The 25017-nt window shown below is 40.6% G+C and overlaps 1 protein-coding gene across 1 annotated transcript in view; it reads right to left on the reverse strand.

Annotated features, from left to right (window-relative positions):
* The window catches only part of ODAD2 (outer dynein arm docking complex subunit 2), a 232686-nt gene that overhangs the window by 72914 nt on the left and 134755 nt on the right, over positions 1-25017 (reverse strand). The window contains exons 17-18 of the mRNA XM_004386246.1: positions 8405-8593; positions 6877-7098 (exon numbers count right to left, since the gene is read on the reverse strand). Of these exons, the coding sequence (XP_004386303.1) occupies positions 6877-7098; positions 8405-8593 (411 nt within the window). The remainder of the gene's footprint in view (positions 1-6876; positions 7099-8404; positions 8594-25017) is intronic.

The following is a 25017-nucleotide window of genomic DNA, read 5'->3' on the forward strand; positions in this document are numbered from 1 at the left end:
TATGGAGCCTGGTGGTATTTTTCCTGTGTCAGCACTTGAACACTATGGAGCCTGGTGGTATTTTTCCTGTGTCAGCATTTGAGCACTATGAAGTCTGGTGGTGTTTTTCCTGGGTCAGCACTCAAACACTATGGGGTGTGCTTGCTTCTGGGTCTTCTTCGCAGCTCCCTGCAATGCCAGGACATGTGCTGAGTCTGGGAGGCGGCCAAGAAAACCCTTCCTGCCCCACCCAAATTAAACTGTTGTTCCCTTGCTCTGCTAATGCTAAGCCCACTTCTGGTGGTCTTTTCTTCAATTTCCTGTCTTCCAGAAAGTTACAGGCAGTTTTCACCTGTCTAGTATAGACATTTGCAAAAACAAATCCCATGTCACCATGAAGCAAGGCGCTTAATGCCTGTTATAGGTGCTCATCATCCTTCCACTCAATCACTTTTTCTGTCTTTAGGAAACATCCTGTCTGCCCAGTTTCTTCCTGCTACTTCTTCCTCTCCTTATATTACTGTCCTATATTAAGGTTTTGTTACAATTAGCAGGTAACTTTGGTATATTTAACAGATTCCTTATGTTTTCAGTATAATTTCCTACAACTCTGGATCCACATTCCCAAGATTTTGTAATGATACAAATCCCTGGGCTGGTAATTTTGTGAAGAACCAGCCAGCTGCTGTCAAGTTGATTCCAACTCATGGTGACCCCAACTCATGGCAACCCATGTGTGTTAAGAGTAGAATTGTGCTCCATAGGGTTTTCAGTGGCTGATTTTTCAGAAGTAGACTGCCAGTTCTTTCTTCCAAGGTGTCTTTGGGTGGACGTGAATTTCCCACCTTTTGGTTAGCAGCCAAGCACTTTAACCATTTGTACCACCCAAGGAAGAAGACCTGGATAAAATCACAATGAGGATAAGGACTGGATTCTTCCTATTAAAGTGTATTTACCAGAGCAGGGGATTTATTGGTGAATTTAGAACAGACTCTTACAGGAGAGACTCTAACAGAAAGGATTATTTTTTTTTTACATAAATGAGTCAGGAAATCCTTGTTGACTTCTTAGTAGTGTTTAAACACATATCCATTTGGAACCTGCTCTTCTTTTGGCTTCTACAACTCCTGGTTAACCTGTTAACTTCTCAAATTTACTGTGACAGTTCTTCCTAGTTTACATGCTCCCTGAGTGAAAACGTAGACATTTCTCAGGCTTCTCTCTACTGTCTGCCAAAAACATCTCAGCCACCCTCATTCATGGTTTCCTATCTCCTCCGCTGATGCTTCCCCAGTCTTCACCTCTCTTCTAGCCTCTCGACTTGTGCTGTCTAATAAGGTAAACACTATCTGCGTGAGGCTCGTGAGCACCGGTCCAAACTGAGATGTAATAAAAGAGCAAAATACACACTGGATTTCAAAGACTAAGTGCAAAAGAGAGCGAGCGAGAACGCAAAATAGCTCAGTAATTTTTATATCGATTACATGTTGAAATAATCATCTATTTTAGCCCTGGTGGCACTGTGGTTAAGAAAGAGCTCAGGCGGCCAACCAAAACGTCAGCAGTTCGAATCCACCAGCCACTCCTTGGAAATCCAATGGGGCAGTTCTACTCTGTCCTGTAGGGTCACTATGAGTCAGAATTGATTTGATGACAATGAGCTTGGTTTTTGTTTTTTTTGAGTTAAATAAAATATATTATTAAAATTAATTTCACCTATTTTTGTTTTTTCTTTAATTGCAGCCACTAGACAATTTAATATTACATACATGGCTGACATAGTATTTCTACTGGATGGTGCCGCTCTGGATCCAAAATTCAAACTGAACATATTGAACACTGAACTAATTTTCTTCCAGACCCTCAAACCCACCCCTTCACCGAACTACAGCATAAATATCGGTAGGCATGAGCCAGGTAAGCTGCAGGATGTCAGCCGTCACTGTTGAGGAAATTGCTGAACAACGGAACTTACCCTAGAGTAAACTGCTCATGAACAGACAGGGTGACTCTGATAATCGTCAAAGAGACTGCAGACAGCTGGCCACTGGCAGCTGCAGCAGGATCGTTTGCAGGACTGGGGAATAGCGTTACAAGCATTTGACTAGAAAGGTGCAGTAGCAATTGGGAACAAAAACAGGGATTTGCCAAAATAGTGGATAAGCCTTACATGTATTCCAAGTTAGAAATGTTAGCAGTTCCACACCGTGACCCGGCATTCACTGCAGGTAATCTAAACCAAAAAAACCAAAGCAGTTGCCATTCAGTTGATTCCAACTGATGACGACCCCACACGTGTCAGAGTAGAACTGTGCTCCATAGCGTTTTCAGTGGTTGATTTTTCAGAAGTAATAACCAGGCCTTTCTTCTGAGGACCCTCTAAGAGGACGTGAACCTAAGGATTCCTCAGTGGAGTTACTAAGGGGGTGCAGACGGCATCAGGTGACACTGTCAGAGTGGGTGACATAAAAATGACATCTATAAAATTTTTGTGCAGTGTTTCAGCAGAAATTTATTATTTTTTTATAAAAATATCCCTGTAGTTAGTTATAACAACAAAAAATTTTCTCATAAGCCCGGTCTTCCTTATTCATTGCCCAGCTTTCACATGCATGCGAGGGATTGAAAACACCATGGCTTGGGTCAGGTGCACCTCGTCCTCAAAGTGACATCTTTGCTTTTCAACACTTTAAAGAGGTCTTTTGCAGCAGATTTGCCCAATGCAATAAATACGTCGTTTGATTTCTTAACTGCTGCTTCCATGGGCATTGACTGTGGATCCAAGTAAAATGAAACCTTTGACAATTTCAGTATTTTCTCTGTTTATCCTGATGTTGCTTATTGGTCCAGTTGTGAGGATTTTTGTTTTCTTTATGTTGAGGTGTAATTCATACTGAAGGCTGTGGTCTTTGATCTTCATCACTAAGTGCTTCAAGTCCTCTCCACTTTCAGCAAGCAAAGCTGTGTCATCTGCATAACGCAGGTTGTTAGTGAGTCTCCCTCCAATCCTGATGCCAGGTTTTTCTTACAAGGGGGGTTTCTCTGCACACATTTACGACGTGGAGGTGGGGTCTCCATTTTTCCCACCCTGTCCTCTGAGCCTGAGCTTCAGCTAGAAGGGGCTGCTCCAAAGAGCCAAGGCCTCTTGGGGTGGCGGGAGAAGCCTAAGCACCGTTTGGGAAGAAAAATGCAGGTAATGTAACCACCCTAAAATAAAAAAGTGCTGATGCGAACTGGTGTGGAGCTGCAAGGAGAGAGATCAGCAAAGGGCAAAGATGATCCTGGAGTCTGAGAAGGCTGACCGGGAGCAGCAGCCCCTTCTACAGAAGGAGCCTGAATACCGCCTGGCCCTAAGGGACCAAATATTTTCTTGAATTATCTTGGCTAATGGCGTCTTCCTCTATATCTAGCCTGAACTGGAGTCAGTATTAACTTATTTCCCATATCTAAGCAACTTACTTTCCCAACACCCAGGATTCCGTGTCTTTCTTCCCTAACGGACTTAGGCTTCTCCTGCCACCCCAAGGGGTCTGCCACCCCAAGGGCTCAGGCCTTGAGGAGAGGGAGAGAAAAAGGGAGATCCCACCTCCATGTTGTACATTTGTGCTGTTAAACCCCCACAGTAAGGCCTGACTCTATTGTGACAAAGTAAACTTAGCAAAATAAATAAAGTCCTGCTTTTTATAGTTATCCTCAAGCAGAAATAGCAAGTAGTTAGGAACGCAAACACTTGAGACACAGAAGCCCCTAAGATCTCGAAGGGTAACCTGGGAGAAAGTCTGTGTTGTTAGCTGCTGTGGAGTTGACCCATCTCACAGTGACCCCACACGCAACAGAACGAAACTCTGCCTGGTCCTTCACCATCCCCATGATCGGTTGTGGACTCAATCGCTGTGATTCACAGGGTTTTCAGTGATTGATTTTTTAGGAGTTGATTGTCAGGCCTTTCTTCCTAGTCCATCTTAGTCTGTAAGCTCCACTGAAATCTGTTCAGCATCATAGCATCATGCAAGCCTCCACTGACAGAGGGGTGGTGGCAGAGCCTGAGGTGTGCTGGCTGGGAATTGAACCTGGTTCTCCTGCATGGAAGGCAAGAATTCTACCTCTGAACCACCACTGCCCCAGGAAAGAGTCTATAGAGCAATAAACCTTTTTTTCTTTCTCTTTCCTGTCCCTTTTAACCCTCATCCTTTTTAATGCCTCCTTTTTTCTAATACACACTGTATGGATGGGTGAACACAGTTTGAACACTTTGCACAGAATACAATTCATAAATGATTCTGGATTATCCACTAACTTTCATTAGATGAAATAACTGAAGGTTGCATATACACGTGGCATATAAATCAACTGAACCAAAACATGTGAACCTTATTAAATTTTAGATAAATAAAACTTGTCAGTAGTCTAGAAATCCTCTTTCTAAGCCAACTGGCAATTTTCTAAGCATATATTATATGTCAGACACTTTACCAGGCTACTTAATTTTTATAGCTTTATTTTTTTTTTAAAGACTGTATACTGTATACTATCCTGGTTTGTGCAGGCCCTTGCTCTAGTATGGCATGTACACTTTTATATTAGAAATGTATTCTTTTTAGAAGTGTAAACCTAATCATATCAACGTGACGGCATTTTTTTAATCAATCTTTAGCAACTGGAAGTTAACATTCCAATACTTTTTTTTTTTTTTTTTTAAATAATTTACCTTTGAAAACTGGTGCTTAATTGAAAAGGTATTTTCTCTGCCAGGTTTTTGCTAGCAGGAACTAATTTGGCCTAATTTATGTGTCATTAAAACAGACTTATAATGGAAAGATCGACACATTAATGTAAATTAGGTTTCATTTCAGAAAAATTAACATCATATTCTTCAACTGTAATAGGTTTGAAAGATAAATTAAAATAATCACCCCAAGATAATACTGGTATTTTAAGTTTCTTATTCCTTCTACGATGTTTCATATTTGCCACATCTATAGCCCTGGTGGTGCAGTGGTTAAGTGTTTGGCTGCTAACCAAAAGGTTGGCAGTTCGAATCCAACAGCCACTCCTTGGAAACCCTATGGGGCAATTTTACTCTGTCCTACAGGGTCGCTATAAGTTGGAATCGATTTGACGGCAATGGGTTTGGGTCTAGATTTGACTAGATACGATTAACTGGAGATTTTAATAACTTTTGCCTGAAAGATTTAACCTACTTTGGCCACACATCTCAAAATACAAAGGCATCTGGTTGTCACAGGCCCCAAACTGAGGTAATAAACAGCAAAACAATGTTGTACAAGGAAACATGCTATAGGAAAGAAAAGAACTAATATTTTAAATCTCTTTTTCCTAATACATGTGAGCTGTTAATTTATTGTAGACATTTTTCATATTTATTGTCATCAAGATATTTAATTCAGAGGCGCTAAGTGATTTCCAACGTGTCATTACATTACAGTCTGTCCTGGATTGAACTGTGTCCCCCAAAAAATGTGTGTAGCAACTTGGCTAGGTCATGATTCCTAGCATTGTATGATTGTGTTATCTGATGTGATGTCCTTATGTGGTGTAAACTCTACCACTGTGATGAGATTATATGTGATCTCCTCATGTGTTGTAAATTCTATCACTGTGATGAGGTTATACTGATGAGGTTGACAAGATCAGTGTCTTAATGCAATCTCTTTTGAGATATAAAAGAGAGAAGTGAGCAGAGACACATGGGAACCTCACACCACCAAGAAAGCAGTGCTGGGAGCACAGCGCGTCCTTTGGCCGTGAGGTTCCTGCGCTGAGATGCTCCCAGACCAAGGAAAGACTGAGACATCACAAGGAGCTTTCTCCAGAGCCGACAGAGAGAGAGAGCCTTTTCCTGGAGCTGATGCCCTGAATTTGGACTTACAGCCTACTGGACTGTGAAGACAATAAATTTCTCTCTGTTAAAACCATCCACTTGTGGTATTTCTGTTGGAACAGCACTAGATGACTGAGACAGTCTGTGTGCAGAAACCCTCCTAGTCGTACGTTGGTTAACCAGTTGTCAAAGAGTCGATTCTGACTCTTAGTGACCCCGTGTGTGTCAGAGCAGAACTGTGCTCCACAGAGTTTTCAGTGGCTGATTTTCCAGAAGCAGACCACCAGGGCTTTCTTCCAAGACACCTCTGGGTGGTTTCGAACTGCCAACTTTTCAGTTAGTAGCCGAGCACTTAACTGTTTGTGTGATCCCTGTATGTTGATTAAAGGCATAGAAAGCTTGATGCACAGACATTTAAAAAAATCATGTGTTGGAGTTGGCCCTTTGTAACTATGGTTAAGACTGTGAAGCTCAAGCCCTCTTGACAGCTAGCTCCTTTGCTGTTTACACGCTGCCTATATGATTATGAAGGAGCCCTGGTGGCACAATGGTTAAGCGGTTTGTTGCTAACCAAAAGGTTGTCAGTGTGAACCCAGCCAGTGGCTCTGCAGGAAAATGACCTGGCCATCTCCTCCCATAAAGATTACAACCTAGGAAACCCCACGGGGCAGTTCTACTATGTCACATGGGGTCACTATGAGTCCAAATCGACTTGATGGCACCTAACAAAAACAACAGATGGATATGACCATCTCTTCTTGTTTACATGCCAAGTAAACAATATATTAAATAAATTATGAATATCACTGATTGTTCATGCACTGTGCATTTGCCTTAATCAAATTCAAATTACAGAATGATTACTTATTTTGCCAAGTACATTTTATATGCTTTGGTCTTAGAAAAATCCTAACCCTATACAGCTTTTCTGCGGCATAGCCATGATGACTTGGCCCACCAAAATACCCCCTTTAGTAAAACCTTAAAATGACATACGTTTTTTTCCAGCCTACACGCACCTAACTTGGACTAAATACACGGGCATTCCACGGTACCTTCACTGCTCCATTCTCATGCATGGTGATACAGTTATTGGCGTCTTCTGAGAGCTGGTACAAGGCCTGCGTGGTTGCTCGGTGCACATTGGTGTCATCTGATTTCAGGTAACGCACTAGCGGAGCCACTGCTTTGTACTCCCCGAAGGCCACTCTGTTTCTGCCCCACATACAGCAGCGTGCGATCGCTTCTGCTAGATGATGCCTCAGTTTATCATTGTTCTGCAAAAAGGAGAATGAACTGCGGTAAAGGCATTTTAAGGATTCTGTGAGATCTTGTTTACGTGCTAGATTTTTATCACCAACTAAGATGGCAATGAGTCAAGAGCGGGCTACGCAGGGGCGTCTTAAAGAGAGCCAGTGCTTTGGTGGGTCAACAGTGGAGCCAAGTTCAATCTAAATTGTCTCATTTTCTGAACTTAAGGGAGTTAGTTTGCTCAAAAGTCATCACTCATCTGCTCAAGGCTTGATTTCCTGGTAAGTCCACCCAGAACGCAAAGTTATAGATCAGAAAGTTGTTTAGCAATAAAAATATTCAGAGGCTGTTAGATATCTTAAGGAAATATTTCACGTAACTGGGATAAGTGGATTGACTCTACTTCTTAACCCTGGGAATACTTTCCTATCAATAACACACCCTGGTTTCCAAAAGGAGAAGACAGTGCAGCAGACATAATGACGTGTTTTGAGTCTTCCATCTTCCTTTCGTATTCTTTATGCAGACGACACTCCTGTTTGGATATAGTTACCTCATATAGATATACCTGAATAAGATTTAATTTTCTCTTGATTAATTATACTGTTCTCTTGATTCAGGTAACAACGGGGTGTCTTTAACTGAAACTGGCAGGTACTCTTAGGAACTCTACTCTTAGGCAGATACTCTTAGTATTAGACTGGCCCTAAAAAGTCCTCTAGACCAAGAATCCTTCCAGTGCTTGAATTTCTGATCAACAACATTTGTTCCAAGTGGTAGTCCAAGCTATGCTCACATACATCTGGTCATGGTGAAGTCATTGTCTCTTAAGCCTGCTTATTCCATCTGGCCCCGCTCTAGATAAACAATACAGCGATTGCCAGAGGCTTATAGCTAAAGAAAATCATTGATCCCAGCTTGCTAAGCCAGGGGGGCACATTTCACTTATGATATTGGCACAGACAATTATCTTAAGGATAATAATAGTGATGATGGTGGTAAAGATGAGGGGAGAAAAAAAGAACCCCAGTGGCACAGATGAAAGTTAGTACTTATATAATAGTACTCACATTGGCCACTTTACTTGCCAATGACCAATAAAAACAGCCTCTTTTTTACAAGAACCTTGCATATTAACATTTTATTGTTTAAAATACATTTGCACATATATTAGCCTCAGAGAAATTAAATAAATGGACCAAAATCACAAACCTCGTAAGTGATGAATATTAAACTTGAATCCAGGTATCCTGACTTTAAGCTCATCCTTTTTGCCACTAAGCCCTGACATTTTGTGACATGCATTAAAATAAAAGAAGGTGTGTTACTTACTGTATTTGCAAGTTTGGACAATAAAGGGACAACTCCATGGTCTGTAATAACAGCTAAATTTTCTTGATCTTTTGCTATATTGGTGATAGCAGCACACACACTCGCCAAAACTTCTTTGTTGTCTGACTTTAGTAAATTGACAACAAGTTCCAAACCACCAACAAAAGAACGGACCATTTCTCCAGCATCCTAGATAAAAATAAAGATAGAATAAAAAATAAACCTATATTTATGGTTTTTTTTTTTCCCTGAAGCAGATAGCAGCGATACAACTACAAGGTACACCTTTGGCATAAAAGACAAACTCATTTATTTCCAAACTACACCTAATTTCTATATATGTATGTATGAATTATATATGTATGTGTGTGTGTAATATAGATACATACACACATTATACATACATATCACACATACACATATACATACACACAAAATTAAGTTTCAAAAAATATTTATAGAACAACTATTACGGGGAGACTCTGCTACCTACTAGGGACACAGCAGTAAACGAGATACATACTGTTTTGCCATCATGTTGCTTATAACCTAGCGGGGAAGACAGGCATTAAAAAATCACAAGGATAATGACTAGCACTAAAGGGAAGGAAGCAAAGATCCCAGAACTACAAACAGCTAGGGAATCTCAGCTAGTAGAAAGATTCAAGGACTGCCTCCCCAAGACGTTTGTAAGCTAAGGCCTAAGGGATGAGTAGTTATCCAGTGAGAAGGGGACTCTGGGTGGAGAAATCATCATCTAATACAGATATGAGAGTGAGAAGGAGCCCAGGTAGCCCAGTGGTGAAGCACCTGGCTGCTAACCAAAAGGTCGGCGGTTCAAACCCACCAGCTGCTCCACAGGAGAAAGATGTAGCAGTCTGCTTCCGTAAAGATTACAGCCTTGGAAACCCCATGGGGCAGTTCTGTTCTGTCCTATACAGTTGCTGTAAGTCCGCCAAACCACAGTCTCGTCTTATCTCCCAGTACACTCTTCTGCATGAACTATACTGCAGCCTCCTATTATTGTTGTTCCCTAAAGTGCCATGTTCCTTCACATCTTTGAAAAGGGTGTTATCTTTGTTTGTTGTTAGTTTCCATAGAGTTGGCTCTGATTCACGGCGACCTCATGTATAACAGAATGAAATGTTGCCTGGTCCTGCCCCATCTTCATGATCCTTGGTATGTCTGAGTCCATTGTTGCGGCCATTCTGTCAACCCGTCTCACTGAGAGTTTCCCTCATTCTCCTTGGCTTTCTACTTTTACTTTCTTTTTTTTCTTTTTACCTGCAAGCTCAGACTCATAATAGTAGCTTAAATAACACCTCCTCCATGAAGTTTTCTCTATTCTCTTCTCAGTTTTGGTTACTTCCTCCCCTCCATACTCTTTTAGAGTATCATTTCCCCAATTCTCCCTTTGTGGCCAAGCCTTGATTTTGTTTGGGTGTCTACCTCTCACACAAGGATCAAGAAAGAGAGGCTCCATACTCCAGAGCTAATTCCTGATTGGCCTAAGCCCATCATGGGAGTCACATTCTCCTTGCCAATGATTTGCTTAGAGATGGCCAGATATGGCCCAGCTGTGGCCAGGGAAGTCTGACAGGGTGTCTCCTAGGAATCTTCTGGGAAAGTTTTCCTATTCATGAGAAGGAATCATCACAAGTCACACTGGGAATGAGAGAAAGAGGAAAATAGCCTCAGTCCTTGAAGACATTGTTGAGCTGCCGAATCAACTAAGGCTAAAATCTGATTTCCAGCCATTTGCAGCCAAAGGCATCTGTAGACTTTTGTTCATTATACTGTGATTATTTGCTTGTGGGTCTTCCTCCTAATAATTTGTGAGCTCTTCAAGAACAGAGACATTTGGTCTTGTTCTTCTTTATTCTCCCTTAGGATATAGCCTTATGTCTGTAACACAGTGGATATTCAATAAATTTGTTGAATCATTTAAAAAAAAAAAAAAAAAGAATAAAGGGGACTATATCTTTAAGATGGAGTCCCTGGGTGGTGCCAAAGGTTAACTCACTTAGCTGCTAACCAAAAGGATGAGGTTTGAATCTACCCAGACACATCTCAGAAGAAAGGCCTGGCAATCTGCTGCCAAAAAATCAGCCAGTGAAAACCCTAAGGAGCACAGTTCTTCTCCGACACACAGGCCATGAGTCGGAATCAACTCAGTGGCAACTGGTGAGGTGTGAGATGTCTTTAAGATATTTAGTCATAGTCACAAATACAAAAAGGAAAAAAGTATTAAATATGTATGAGGGAATACAATTGATAAGATTGGTTCAACAAGACAAATGCCAAATCAGCCTTGCTACTTCCAAGTCGACCTCACAAAGTATCTCATGACTTCCTGACTCCTTGGCTTCTTTATCAGTAGAGACGGCAAGCCGTAGCACTGGGGCCACAGTGGGAAAACTAACAAAAGTGATCACATCTGCCTCTGGTCCAAGAACTTCCTAAGGTGCATGGTATGAGACGGAGGGAGCCAAGGTCTCAATGAGATCATGGGCATGGCTCACTGAGGTCTTATAATGTCTACAGTTCTTGGGACAGTGAAACGTTAGACCCAGAAGCCTACAGGCCCCTCCAAGTTTTGTTTATTTGTTTTGAAGGTGAGATTTCTTTCTTTTTTCTCTTTAGGTTTAAAGATTTTAAACATATGACGTCTTGCCTCCATAGTCTCTGTGGAAAGGAAGACAGTATATTTGAGGATGGAAAAAGTAATTACTCTGCCAAAACTGTCTTCTGCTGATGCTAAAACGACTGGGCAAATTCACCACATTTTCCACCTTCTCACATATCTTAAAAACTTGTCTTTGCAATTTCACCAGGGGTACAATGCTGGTTATGCATAATTCAAATTCTCATCTGCACTATGAAAACCCCTAATAATATCAAAAAAAAAAAAAAAAAAAAACCCAAACCTGTTGCTGTCGAGTCGATTCCAACTCACAGTGACCCTATAGGACAGAGTAGAACTTCCCCAGGTTTCCAAGGAGCGGCTGGCGGATTCCAACTGCTGACCTTTTGGCTAACAGCAGTAACACTTAACCACTGCATCACCAGGGCTCCAATAACAATAATAGCATAAAACAATAATGACAGCCTGATTCTAGCAGTTTAAAATGGACTTCCACATACATCTCCCTTAAGGAAGTCATGATATCCCATCTTACAGCTGCAAAGGCAACAAAAGTTAGGTGATTTGTTAAAGGCCCATGGATGGTGTCATGGATTGAACTGTGTCCCCCAAAAGTATGTGTCAACTTAGTTAGGCCATGATTCCCAGGATTATGTGGTTGTCCTCCATTTTGTGATCTTCCTATGCGTTATAAATCATAATCTCTACCTGTGGTTAAAGAGGACTGGGTGGGACATAACACCTTTGTTCAGGTCACACCCCTGAGCCAATGTAAAGGGAGTTTCCCTGCGGGGTGGACTGTGCCACCTTTTATCTCACAAGAGATAAAAGGAAAGGCAAGCGAGCAGAGAGAGGGGACCGCATGTCACCAAGAAAACAGTGGCAGGAGCAGAGTGTGTCTTTGGACCCGGGGTTCCTGGGCAGAGAAGCTCTGAGTCCAGTGGAAGATTGCTGAGAAGGACCTTCCTCCAGAGCCGACTGAGAGAGAAAGCCTTCCCCTGGAGCTGACGCCCTGAATTTGGACTTCTAGCCTACTAGACTGTGAAAAAATAAATTTCTCTTTGTTAAAGCCATCCACTTGTGGTATTTCTGTTACGGCAGCACTAGATGACCAGGACAGATAGTTAATGACAAAACTCAAAATTTACCTCAGATTCCTGATGTCTCACACTTAGTGTATTTTCACTATACCCTGTGTACTTAGACAAGGTGCCATTGAGTCGATTCCGACTCATAGTGACCCTGTGGGACAGCAGAGAACTGGCTCATAGAGTTTCCAAGGCTGTAATCTTTATGGGAGCAGACTGTCACATCTTTCTCCCACGGAGCAGCTGACAGGTTCCAGCCACCGACCTTTCAGTTAGCAGCCGAGTACTTAACTACTGCGCCACCAGGGTTCCTTGTGTCCTCAGAAATATCAACAATTATATTCTTCATATTAAGCTATATTAAACAATCAGAAGAATCTTTACAATTTAGGGGGTTAACCGTTCCAGAAAGATCAACTTATTTTGCCAATGACATTTCCTAAGACGAACAAAAATAGTAATTGAGAAAGAGAATATGGAACACCTTCATAATGCTATTAAAATAAAGCTTGAATGGCTGGAAAAGTAGGAAAAGGTGTCAAGTTCAAACTAAACAAAATGAAGTACATAACTAAGTTGAAAACTACAAAACAGCAAAATACTGATGTTTGGTTAAAATTCAACAAATAGGCAAATATTAAGATATTATCTACAGATTAATGAGTAAAACAGAAAACTGGATGTTTTGGGAAAGAGTGATTGAACTAATGGGTACGAAACTCCCTCTCTGCCTCCAGCAAACAGAACTGGCAGTTGTGTGATGAGGTGAGACAGGCATGACTTGAAAGCCCATACAGGGCCAGGGAAACACCACTTAAGACAGGTTGTTTTTAACTGGAAGAGCTATAAAAACATCACTTTGTGCCATATAGAGAACATAGGATGCACAATAGAGTATTTGAAAAAGACTTAAAAAGAGCATATTGCATATAAGAAATTTCAAAAATGCTACTTTCAAAGCAGAATAACCAAAAGGTAGCTCCTGATTCACAATGGGATTCCATTCCAACAACTCCATCGTAAGCTGGTTCTGACGTAAGTTGAATACCTCATTTTTTTTAGTTTTCATTATTATTACCTTTTATTACCAGTATCTTTGTAAATCCGATCAATCTTTGTCTCTGCATGTTGGAAACATTACATATAAACTTACAGATGGATATAGTTTTAACATTGTATGTAGGACATATTACTAACTATAAGATGTACAAAAAAAAGACAGTCATAAGGGTAGTTCGTCATAACTCGAATACACTATAATTTGGGGACTACCTGTGTATACGCAAGGAGAACAGAGAGTTTGTTTTTACGGCTCTATCACAATCAGATCCTTGTTCTATTCCTAGTAGTTAACAAGTCCTACAGCTTTTGAAAAAAATGATCGCTGATTTAGAATTATCTTACACTCTTAAATGTAGTTCAAAAATCAAAATTATAATATCAATTATTACCCTTTCCTTCTAAATTAAAGGAAATATAAATTAGTTTCAGGTAAAAAAAACTGATACAGTCCTTATACTCTAGATTCACATAGCATAAAGTTCATTACCCTTCACCCTGGTGTGCAGTGGTTAAGAGCTACAGCTGCTAACCAAAAGGTCAGCAGTTGGAATCCACCAGGCGCTCCTTGGAAACCCTATGGGGCAGTTCTACTCCGTCCTATACAGTCGCTATGAGTCAGAATAGACTCGACGGCAACGGGTTTGGTGTTTTTGATTTACTCAACTAGATCACCAGAAAAATAAGGAGAATAGATATAATGTTTTTTTTTTTTTCCTGCTTCCTTAATTTTTTAAAAAAATTTTCTTATATATCACAGACATCTGTGATTTTTCCATTTTACTATGTCTTGTGGAAATTCAGAAACCCTGGTGGCATAGTGGTTAAGAGCTACGGCTGCTAACCAAAAGGTTGGCAGTCCAGATCCACCAGGTGCTCCTTGGAAACCCTATGGGGCAGTTCTACTCTGACCTCTAGGGTCACTATGAATTGGAATCGACTTGGCGGCAATGGGTTTGGGGTTTTTTTGGTTTTGTGGAGATTCTGCTTTAGATGCAATATTCCATTAATGAAGAGGTCTATATTGTGAGGTACTATTCTATATCCGTAGCCCTGGTAGCCCAGTGGTTAAAGAACTCGGGTGCTAACCAAAAGGTTGGCAGTTTGAATCCACCAGCCGCTCTCTGGAAACCCTATGAGGCAGTTCTACCCTGTCCTATTGGGTTGCTATGAGTTGGAATCGACTCAACAGCAACGGATTTTGGTATTGTATATCCAGAGGCTTAAAGAGTTAATTCAATGACTTTCTTAACCAGTGATGTATTCGCAAGAAGTTTATAACAAGTACAAGGTGCTAAATAAATGTAAGTCATATTATCATAAAATAGCTATCATTTATATGATTTTTTTAAATATATATTTTTCAATTTTCCCCATTAAACTCAATAATCAGAGCCCTGGTGGAGCAGTGGTTAAGAGCTCAGTTGCTAACCAAAAGGCTGGCAGTTCAAGTCCACCAGGCGCTCCTTGGAAATCCTACAAGGCAGATCTACTCTGTCCTATAGGGTCACTATGAGTCAGAATCAACTCATTAGTTCTGGTTTACTCAGTAATCAACAGATTCATTAAGATGAGTAAAGCACTGTCCTGTTAAGATTCGGTCAAATGCTGAATTACCTGGAGTTGAGCTAAGTTACCTGGATCAAGCTAAGAACAAAACTTGAAACCATAATCTTGAAAGAAAACAAAATTTAACTATATGAATTACTATACTCCAGAAATAGGAGTCTCCAATATATGAAGTGATTGTTTTCCAGTCTCTTCTGTTGTTGGGCCTGTTACATCACGTTTTTCCATAAAAGTGGTTAGCTTCCCATTCAGCAGATGAGTCTATTTAACTCATAAGGAACCTGAAATAGAACATTTTGTTAATATAACGAATCCTAGTCTATATGAATGCTCGTCTCATATTTGAAGCCAGCGGTCCAGTCTCCCTTGTCTTCTCTGTTGTTGTGAAATATCCTCAGTACCTTCAAACAGTTTTCATATAAAATTGTCTTAGTTATCTAGTGCTGCTGTAATGGAAATACCACAAGTGGCTGGGTTTAACAAACAAATTTATTCTCTCACAGTCTAGGAGGCTCGAAGTCCAAATTCAGGGTGCCAGCTCTAGGGGAAGGCTTCCTCTCTCTGTCGGCTCTGAGGGGAAGGTCCTTGTCATCAGTCTTCCGCTGGGCAAGGAGCTTCTCAGCACAGGGACCCCTGGTCCAAAGGACGTGCATTCCTGGTTCTACTTGCTTGGTGGTAACAAGGGCCCCTGACTCTCTGATCAGTTCTCTCTTTTATATCTCAAAACAGATTGATTTAAGACACAACCTATTCTTGTACATTGAGTCCTGCCTCATTAACATAACTACCTCTAATCCTGCCTCATTAGCATCATAGAGGTAGGATTTACAACACACAGGAAAATCACATCAGATCACAAAACGGTGGACAATCACACATACTGGGAATCATGGCCTAACCAAGTTTACATATATTTTGGGGGAACACAATTCAATCCATGACAAAAATGGTTTTCATAGAGCTCTTTTATCAAAAGTTCCTCTTAAAACAAACCAGTTTAACATGGATTCCAGATGTGGTTCAACAAGAGCAGACTGTAGCAGGATTCTGAATTCCTATGATCTAAACACTGTAGTTCAGCAACCACATTACACTATTTGCTCACATTAAGCTTTGAAGTCAGCTGAAATGCCTATATCTTTTCCAAATGAATTACTATACAGTCAGGATTCCCACATCATGCACGTAAGGGTTTTCTAGCTACCCTTTACTGCATTAATTGGGTTCAACAGTTTTCATATAGAGATGCTTTTCTATGTAATACTTCGGAAAACCAAGTGAGTTATCTGTATATTTTCAAGTAAGTAATTTATCCAAGCATTATTTTTTAAAAGTTTATTTTAGGGAAGCAGAAAATATAGTTGTTAAGACAATGGTTCTCAAACTTGGTAGCACATAAGAATCACCTGAGGCACTTTAAAACTCCTTAAACCCAGGTTGCATCCCATATTAATTAAATCAGAATATCTGGAAGTGGGAGCCAGCATCAGCTGCTATTAGTGTTATTATTTTCTAATCCTTTTGAAAATAATGTTTTTCTTATTTGTCAAAATAAGCCTTACTTATAAATCACACAGGGTTTTTTCTAAAAAAAAATAAAGCCTTTATTATTTCTACACACACAACGCAAACAAAATCAAAGGTATTTAGAGAATTTCTAAAAGCTTAAGTTGTCAAAAAATTTAATTTGTTCAAATGTTTGTTGTTGGCTGCTGCTGAATCAGCTCCAACTCATGATGACCTTAGGTTAACAGAATGAAATGTTGCTCACTCCTGTGTCATCTTTCCAATTGTTTATATGGTTGAGTCCACTGTTTCAACTATTGTGTCAATCCATCTCACTGAAGGGTTCCATCATTTTCACTGACCCTCTACTTTACCAACAATGATCTCCTTTAAACAGTGTGTAGGGGAATTTATAGCTGCATATGCTTTTATTAAAAAAGAAGACCTCAAATCAACAACCTAAACTTTTCACCTTAAGAAATGAAAAAAAGAAGAGCAAACTAAACCCAAAGAAATAGAAAGAAAGAAATAATAAAGATTAAGTGAAAATACATGAAATAGAGAATAGAAAAGTAGAGAACTTCAACAATACCAAATGTCGGTTCTTTGAAAAGCTCAACAAGATTGACTAACTGTTAGCTAGACTGACCAAGGCAGAGAGATGACTTCAATTACTAAAATCAGGAATGAAAGAAGGGCATCACTACCAACCTGATGGAAATTAAAAAAAATGATAAGAGGATAAATGAACAATTGTATATCAACAAACCAAGATAACCTCGACGAAATGAACAAATTCGTGGAAAGACACAAGTACTGAAACTGACTAAAAAAACCTGCATAGACCTGTGAGAAGTAATCACAGTGAAATATCACTTCACACTCACTAGGTGGCTATAATCAACAAGGCCGACAATGACAAATACGGGCTAATACGCGGAGACACTGGCACCCTCATGCACTGCCGGAAGGAATGTAAAATGGTACAGCTATTTTGGAAATCAGTATGGCTATTTGTTAAAATGTTAGACGCAGGATTAGCATACGATTCAGCAATTTCACTCTTAGGTATATACCCAAGAGAAATAAAAACATATGTTCAAACAAAACCTTGCACACAAATGTTCATAGCAGCACTACTCACAACAGCCAAAAAATAGAAACAGAACTAAATGTCCATCAACAGATGAATAAACAAAATGTGTTCTATCCATACAACAGAATATTATTCATCAACAAAAAAGAATACCGTAACATGTACGAACCTTAAAAATACTATGCTAAGTGGAAAGAACTCAGTCCACAAAAGGCCACATATTGTGCTATTCCCCTTATATTAAATGTCCACAGTAGGCCAAGCCACAGAAACAGAAAACAGGTCATTAGTCACCAGCAGCTGAGGGGAGGGGCAAGTGGGAAGCGACTGCTAATGGATATGGAGTTTCATTTGGAATAATGAAAATTTTCTGCAATTAGATAGTGGTGATATTTGCACAATTCTACTCATACACTAAAAATCAGTGAACTGGACACTTAAAAAGGGCAAAATTGATGGTATGTAAATTGTATCTCAATAAAGCTGTTCAAAAAGAATAAACACAATGTTTTTTTCATTACGGCTTGAAGTTTAAATGTTAACCTGTAAACTAAGGAAACTATTGTTCATTTCGGAAAGAATTACAGAAAGACTGAGTTCCTTTTATCCCTCTGTAATGCTTGGAAGAGTGTCAATTACCCATGAAAATCAATCCCTAAAAAAGCCATTACTAACCTGCTGGAACAGCAGACAGAAGGAAGCTCTTTCTCCAGTCTCTGCAGGTGAATTCATGCTGGTGGAATTTCAATCTCCCTACAGTTTACTGCTACAGTGAAAACTATCCCGTCATTTTGCTGGAATGTGGAAGGGTCTCATTTCTGAGGGAACCGTCCCACTGCTCTCTTTTCCTCCCACTGGCTAAAGGGCACACGAGAAGGAAGGGGTGCAGCTGGCAAGAAGGATTTTCATCCCCAACCCCAAGGGCGGCGACGTGGGAGCCGGGGTCAGGCTTGGAGGGACTACGGTGTCAAGAGCTGCTGTGCACAAGCTTAGCTCTGCAGCGGCTTTGTCCACTCGCGAAAACCTTTTTGTAAGCACGCAAGAACTCAATGGTTATCTACTGAGCACCTGCTATATTCTGTTAGAAGCTACGGCTGCAGCAACAAGCTGCTTAGGTCCTTGATTTCATTCCAGTGCTGAGGTAAGTGTACACAGGCGAGGTGGGGACACCTAAGAGGGACAGACAATAAACAAGACAAACAGAAAGTGTGCTAAGTGCTTAGAAGAAAAGGAACAGAGTATCATAAAGGAGAACAGCTGAGACACTAACTCCAGACAGAGCAGACCTGAGGATATAAAGGAACCAACCATGCAAGGAGTGGAGGAAGGAGCATTTCAGGCAGAATGAACAGCACGCGCTGAAAAGAGTTTGATGTTTTCGACAAGATGAAAGGAGCCATTGACAGATGCCTAGAGAATGGCCCAACTGAGATAGGGAAGGGCTAGGTCACAAAGGGACTTAAACATCATGTTAAAGCTTTTCTACCTTCTCCTAATTGTAATGGAAAGCAATTAAAGCGTTTAAACAGGGAAACTACATAATCCTATTTATGACCTCAACATGTTATTCTACATTATTCTAAGATTGAAGGGGGCAAGAGAGTGGAAGCAGGAAGGTCAGGTAGGACGTGATTGCAGCAGTGTAAGTGAGAAGAAATGGCGTCCTAAACTGGTTTGCACGGGGATAGGCTGATGAACTCGTCTAGATTTGCCTGAAACGTTCCCAGTTTTAGCATTGTAAGTCCCACATCTGGAAGCCTCTTGGTCCTGGGCAAACCAGAACAGATGGTGACTCTCGCAGGAGAAATAAAAAGCAGTGAACTGATTTCAACTATTGTAGAGTTAGACTCATAGGTCTTGACACTGGACTAGACATGGAGCGTAAGAGCGAGAGAAATATCAAGGATTAATTCCAGGTATTTCGTTTAAGTGGGAAAGACAGTGGTTTCCTTTATTAGAATATTATCACTTAGGGAGAGAAAAAAAGTTAAGTTTTGGAAGTATTAACTACAAGATGCTTATAAAATATCTAAGTGGATCTAGGTTGCATATGAGTTAGTAGATCCCGGAGAAGCCTGAGTCAAGTTGTTGGAAAACAGGGTATTTTAAGGATTGTGATGAGTAAGGTAACTTGCAGAGAGAGTAGAGAATGAGAAGAAAGTGCAGAGATGAGCAGAGAGAGGCTATCATTTTGGGAGGAGCTTGAAGGAATAAGGCTAACAAAGAAGATGGGAAATTAGTGGCTAAAAATATAGAAGAAAGGCAAGGATGATTAACTGCCACAAAAATCAAGATAGTTTTCAAGAAGAAAATACATGGAGTGCTACTAAGAAGAACTGACACATTTGAATTGTGGTGCTGGTGAAGAATATTGAATATACCGTAGACTGCCAGAAAAATGAACAAATCAGTCTTAGAGGAAATACAACCAGAATGCTCCTTAGAAGTGAGGATGGAAAGACTTTGGCTTGCTTACTTTGGACACAACATCAGGCAAAACCAACTGTCAGAAAAGGACGTCGTGTTTGGTAGAGGGTCACTGAAAACAAGGGAAATTCTCAATGAGATGGGCTGACGCAATAGCCCCAACAATGGACTCAAACATACCAACAATCATGAAGGGGGCACAGGACCGTGCAATGTTTAGTCTGTTATACGTAAGGTCACCATGAGTGAGAGCTAACTCAACGGTAATTAACAACAACAACTAAGAAGTTTAGTTCCCTGACTAAGACAGACTAAGAAGAAAGACCTGGCAATCTACTTCCAAAAACTGGCCAATGAAAGCTTTATAGATCACAACAGTCCAATTCACAATCGATTACGGGTATGGCGCAGGACTGGGTAACATTGTGTACCACTGTACACAGGATCATCAGGAGTCAGGGGTCGACCTGACGGCAGCTAACAACAACAACTAAGAAGTTTAGTGAAACGGGGATTGTCTTAGTCATCTAGTGCTGCTATAACAGAAAGACCACAAGTGGATAGCTTTCAACAAAGAGAAATTTATTCTCTCACAGTCTAGTAGGTTACAAGTACAAATTCAAGGCATCAGCTCCAGGGGAAGGCTTTCTCTCTCTGTCGGCTCTGGAGGAAGGTCCTTGTCCTCAATCTTCCCCTGGTCTAGGAGCTTCTCAGGCGCAGGGACCCCGGGTCCAAAGGACACGCTCTGCTCCTGGTGCAGCTTTCTTGGTGATATGAGGTCCCCCTGTCTCTCTGCTCACTTCCCTCTTTTATATCTCAAGAGATTGCCTAAGGACACAATCCAGTCTTGTAGACTGAGTCCTGCCTTAATAACACAACTGCTGCCCATTCTCCCTCATTAACATCATAGAGGCAGGATTTACAACATATAGGAAAATCACACAACACCGGGAATCATGGCCCAGGCAAACCGATACACACATTTTTTTGGCAGACATAATTCAATCCATGACAGGGATTAAGAATTTTTCACTGGATTTAACAACATGTAGGACTTTGGTAACCCTGGCAAGAATAGTTTGATAAAGGAGTTCAGCTGCAATTGACTGAAGAGTGAATAGGGACTTCCAGTCAGGATGGTATTGTGGGCAAGGACAGACACATTTCCTGGCTGGCCCTGTGGGCTCCCTCCACCAGGAAGGTTGTCTGATGATAATGGCACAAGTACACTATGTCCCTGGGCCGCAGCTGCCAAGCTCTGACTGGTTTTCTCTGACCTGAAAAGCCATTCTCACACACATAGCAGCCCCTATTGCCAAAGGTGTGGCCAGGTGCTCCCTGACTTTCTCAATCGCCCTTTAAAAGGTACAGTAATGAGGGGTAGAGTCCTTCTCCTGAAGAACAAACCACAGAAGTCCTTGGATCCTGCAAGGCTCTCCATGGGATGTTAAGAAGTTGGAGGACCTCATACATCCAGCTGACCTTCCATTTAACCTAAAAGTTTCTCCAGTAAAGGTTGGTGCCTGTACTGCTTGACACCACGGTAGATGCCTTCACCTACCACATCACAGTTAGGGTCCCCTTTCTGCTCCAAATACACAGTAATACTACCTTAAAAATTAAAAGGGAAAAATCATCACTACACATCTATTACCAAAAAAAAAAAAAAAAAAAAAAACCAAACCCGTTGCTATTGAGTCAATTCTGACCCACAGCGACCCTATAGGACAGGGTAGACCTGCCCCATTCAGTTTCCAAGGAGCACCCGGTGGATTCGAACAGCTGACGTTTATAGTCAGCAGCCATAGCTCTTAACCTCTACGCCACCAGGGTTTCCACACATCTATTAGAATGGCTAAAATAAATTAAGAAAAAACTTACAGTACAAAATGCTGACAAGTATATGGAGCAACAGGAACTCTCATTCATTGCTGACGGGAATGAACAATGGTACAGCCACTTTGGAAGACAGTTCGGCAGTTTCTTACAAAGCTAAACACAGGCATACCATATGATCCAGCAATCATACTCCTAGGTATTTACCCAAATGAACTGAAAACTTGTCCACACAAAAAAACAAACACACGAATGTTTATAGTGGCTTTATTCATAATCACCAAAAACTGGAAGGAACCATTAAATAGGTGAATAGATAAACTGGGGTATATCCATACGATTGAATATTATTCAGAGATAAAAAGGAACAAGCTATCAAACCATGAAAAGACATGGAGAAACCTTAAACACATATTACTAAGTAAAAGAAGCCAATATGAAAAGGCTACATACTCTACGATTCTAACTACATGACATTCTGGAAAAAGCAAAACTACAGACGATAAAAAGATCACTGATTGCCAGACTTCAAGGGCAGGAGAAGGGAGTGACAAATAGGTAGAGCATAGGAGATTTTTGGGGCCATGAAACTATTCTGTATGATGCTGTAATGGTGGATACACAGCGTTATGTATTTGTCAAAATCTATAAAACTGTACAGCACAAAGGGTGAACCCTAATGTAAACTATCGATTTTAGTTAATAATAATGTATTGGTTCGTTCATTGTAACAAATGTATCACACTAATGCAAGATTTAATAATAGGGAAACTGTGGGACAGAGATATATGGGAAGTTTCTATGTTATTTGCTTAATTTCTCTGTAAATCTAAATCTGGATGTTATGGATTGAAATGTGTCCCCGAAAAATGTGTGTCAAATTAGCTAGGCTACGATTCCAAGTACTGTGTGATTGTCCATCATTTTGTCATCTGGTGTGACTTTCCTTTGTGCTGTAAATCCTACCTCTATGATGTTAATGAGGCAGGATCAGAGGCAGTTTTGCTAATGAGGCAGGACTCAACCTACAAGATTAGGTTGTATCTTGAGTCAATCTCTCTTGAGATACAAAAAATAGAAGTGAGCAGAGACAGGAGGGGCCTCATTACCACTAAGCAAGAACCAGGAGGGGGGAATGTCCTTTGGACCGGGGGTCCCTGTGGTGAGAAGCTCCTAGACCAGGGGGAGGTTGACAACAAGGACCTTCTTCCAGAACCAACAGAGAGATAAAGTCTTCCCCCGGAGCAGACGCCCTGAATTTAGACTTCTAGCCTTCTAAACTATGAGAGAATAAATTTCTGTTTATTATAGCTATCCACTTGTGGTATTTCTGTTATAGCAGCACTAGATAACTAAGCTACTGTACTAACAAAATTAAATCTATTAAATATCTATACATAAAGGAACAGATACATGTGTGTATATGTATGCGTGTATATACGCCATGGATAGATTGCTATGTTGTTGTCAGGTGTCGTTGAGTCGGTTCTGTACAACAGAATGAAAACACTGCCCGGTTCTGTGCCATCCTCACAACTGTTGTTACACTTGAGCCCACTGTTGCAGCCATTGTATCAATCATCTTGCCAAGGGTCTTCCTTTTTTTCGCTGACCCTCTACTTTACAAAGCATGAATATCCTTCTCCAGGGACTGGACCCTCCTGATAAAATGTCCGAAGAATGTGAGACGAAGTCTCACCATCCTCACTTCTAAGGAGCATTCTGGCTGTACTTTTTCCAAGACAGATTTGCTTGTTCTTCTGGCAGTCCACGGTATATTCAATATTCTTCGCCAATACCATAACTCAAAGGCATCAATTCTTCTTCAGTCTTCCTTATTCACTGTCCAGCTTTCATGTGCATACGAGGTGATGGAAAACACCATGGCTTGGGTCAGGCGTACCATAGTCCTCAAAGTGACATCTTTGCTTTTTGATATTCTAAAGAGATCTTTTGCAGGAGATTTGTCCAATGCAATGTGTCATTTGATTTCTTGACTGCTGCGTCCATTGGTGTTGATTGTGGATCCAAGAACAATGAAATCCTTGACAACTTCAATATTTTCTCCATTTATCCTGATGTTGCTTATTGATGCAGTTGTGAGGATTTTGTTTTCTTTATATTGAGGTGTAATCCATACTGAAGGTTGTAGTCTCTGATCTTCACCAGTAAGTGCTTCAAGTCCTCTTCACTTTCAGCAAGGAAGGCTGTGTCATCTGCATATCGCAGGTTGTTAATGAGTCTTCCTCCAGTCCTGATGCTGTGTTCTTCTTCATATAATCCAGCTTCTCATAGTATTTGCTCAGCATACAGACTGAATAAATACAGTGAAAGGACACAGCCCTGAGGCACATCTTTGTTGACTTAAATCACACAGTATCCCCTGGTTCTGTCTGAACAACTGCCTCTTGGTCTATGTACAGGTTCCTCACCAGCACAATTAAGTGTTCTGAATTCCCACTCTTTGCAATGTTATCCATAAATTCTTATGATCCACACAGTCGAATGCATTTGCATAGTCAATAAAACACAGGTAAACATCTTTCTAGAGTTCTCCGCTTTCAGCCAAAATCCATCTGACATCAGCAATGATATCCCTGGTTCCATGTCCTCCTGTGAATCTGGCTTGAATTTCTGGAAGTTCCTTGTCAATGTACTGCTGCAACTGCTTTTGAATGATCTTCATTAAAATTTTATTTGTGTGTGATATTAATGATGTTATTCGATAATTCCTGCATTCTGTTGGATCACGTTTCTCTGGAATGGGTACAAATATAAATCTCTTCCATTCAGTTGGCCAGGTAGTTGTCTTCTAAATTTCTTGGCATGGACAAGTGAGTGCTTCCAATGCTGCATCCATTTGTCAAAACATCTCAATTGGTATTTCGTCAATTCCTGGCGCCTTGTTTTTTTGCCAATGCTGTCAATGCAGCTTGGACCTCTTCCTTTCAGTACCATCAGTTCTTGATCATACGCTACTTCCTGAAATGGCTGAACATCAACCAACTCCTTTTGGTACAGTGACTGTATTCCTTCCATCTTATTTTGATGCCTCCTGCAACATTTAATATTTTCTCCATAGAATCCTTCAATACTGAAACTCGAGGCTTGAATTTTTTCTTCAGTTCTTTCAGCTTGAAAAATGCTGCGCATGTTCTTCCCTTTTGCTTTTCTATCTCCAGGTCTTTGCACATTTCATCACAATACTTTACTTTGTCTTCTCGAGCTGCCCTTTGAATCTTCTGTTCAGCTCTTTTACTTCATCATTTCTTCAACGTTCAAGAGCAACTTTCAGAGTCTCTTCTGACATCCATTTTGGTCTTTTCTTTCTTTCCTGTCTTTTTAATGACCTCTTGCTTTCTTCATGTATGATGTCCTTGATGTCATT

This window comes from Trichechus manatus, unplaced genomic scaffold (assembly GCF_000243295.1).
Source record: "Trichechus manatus latirostris isolate Lorelei unplaced genomic scaffold, TriManLat1.0 scaffold00160, whole genome shotgun sequence".
Taxonomy (NCBI): Eukaryota; Metazoa; Chordata; class Mammalia; order Sirenia; family Trichechidae; genus Trichechus; species Trichechus manatus.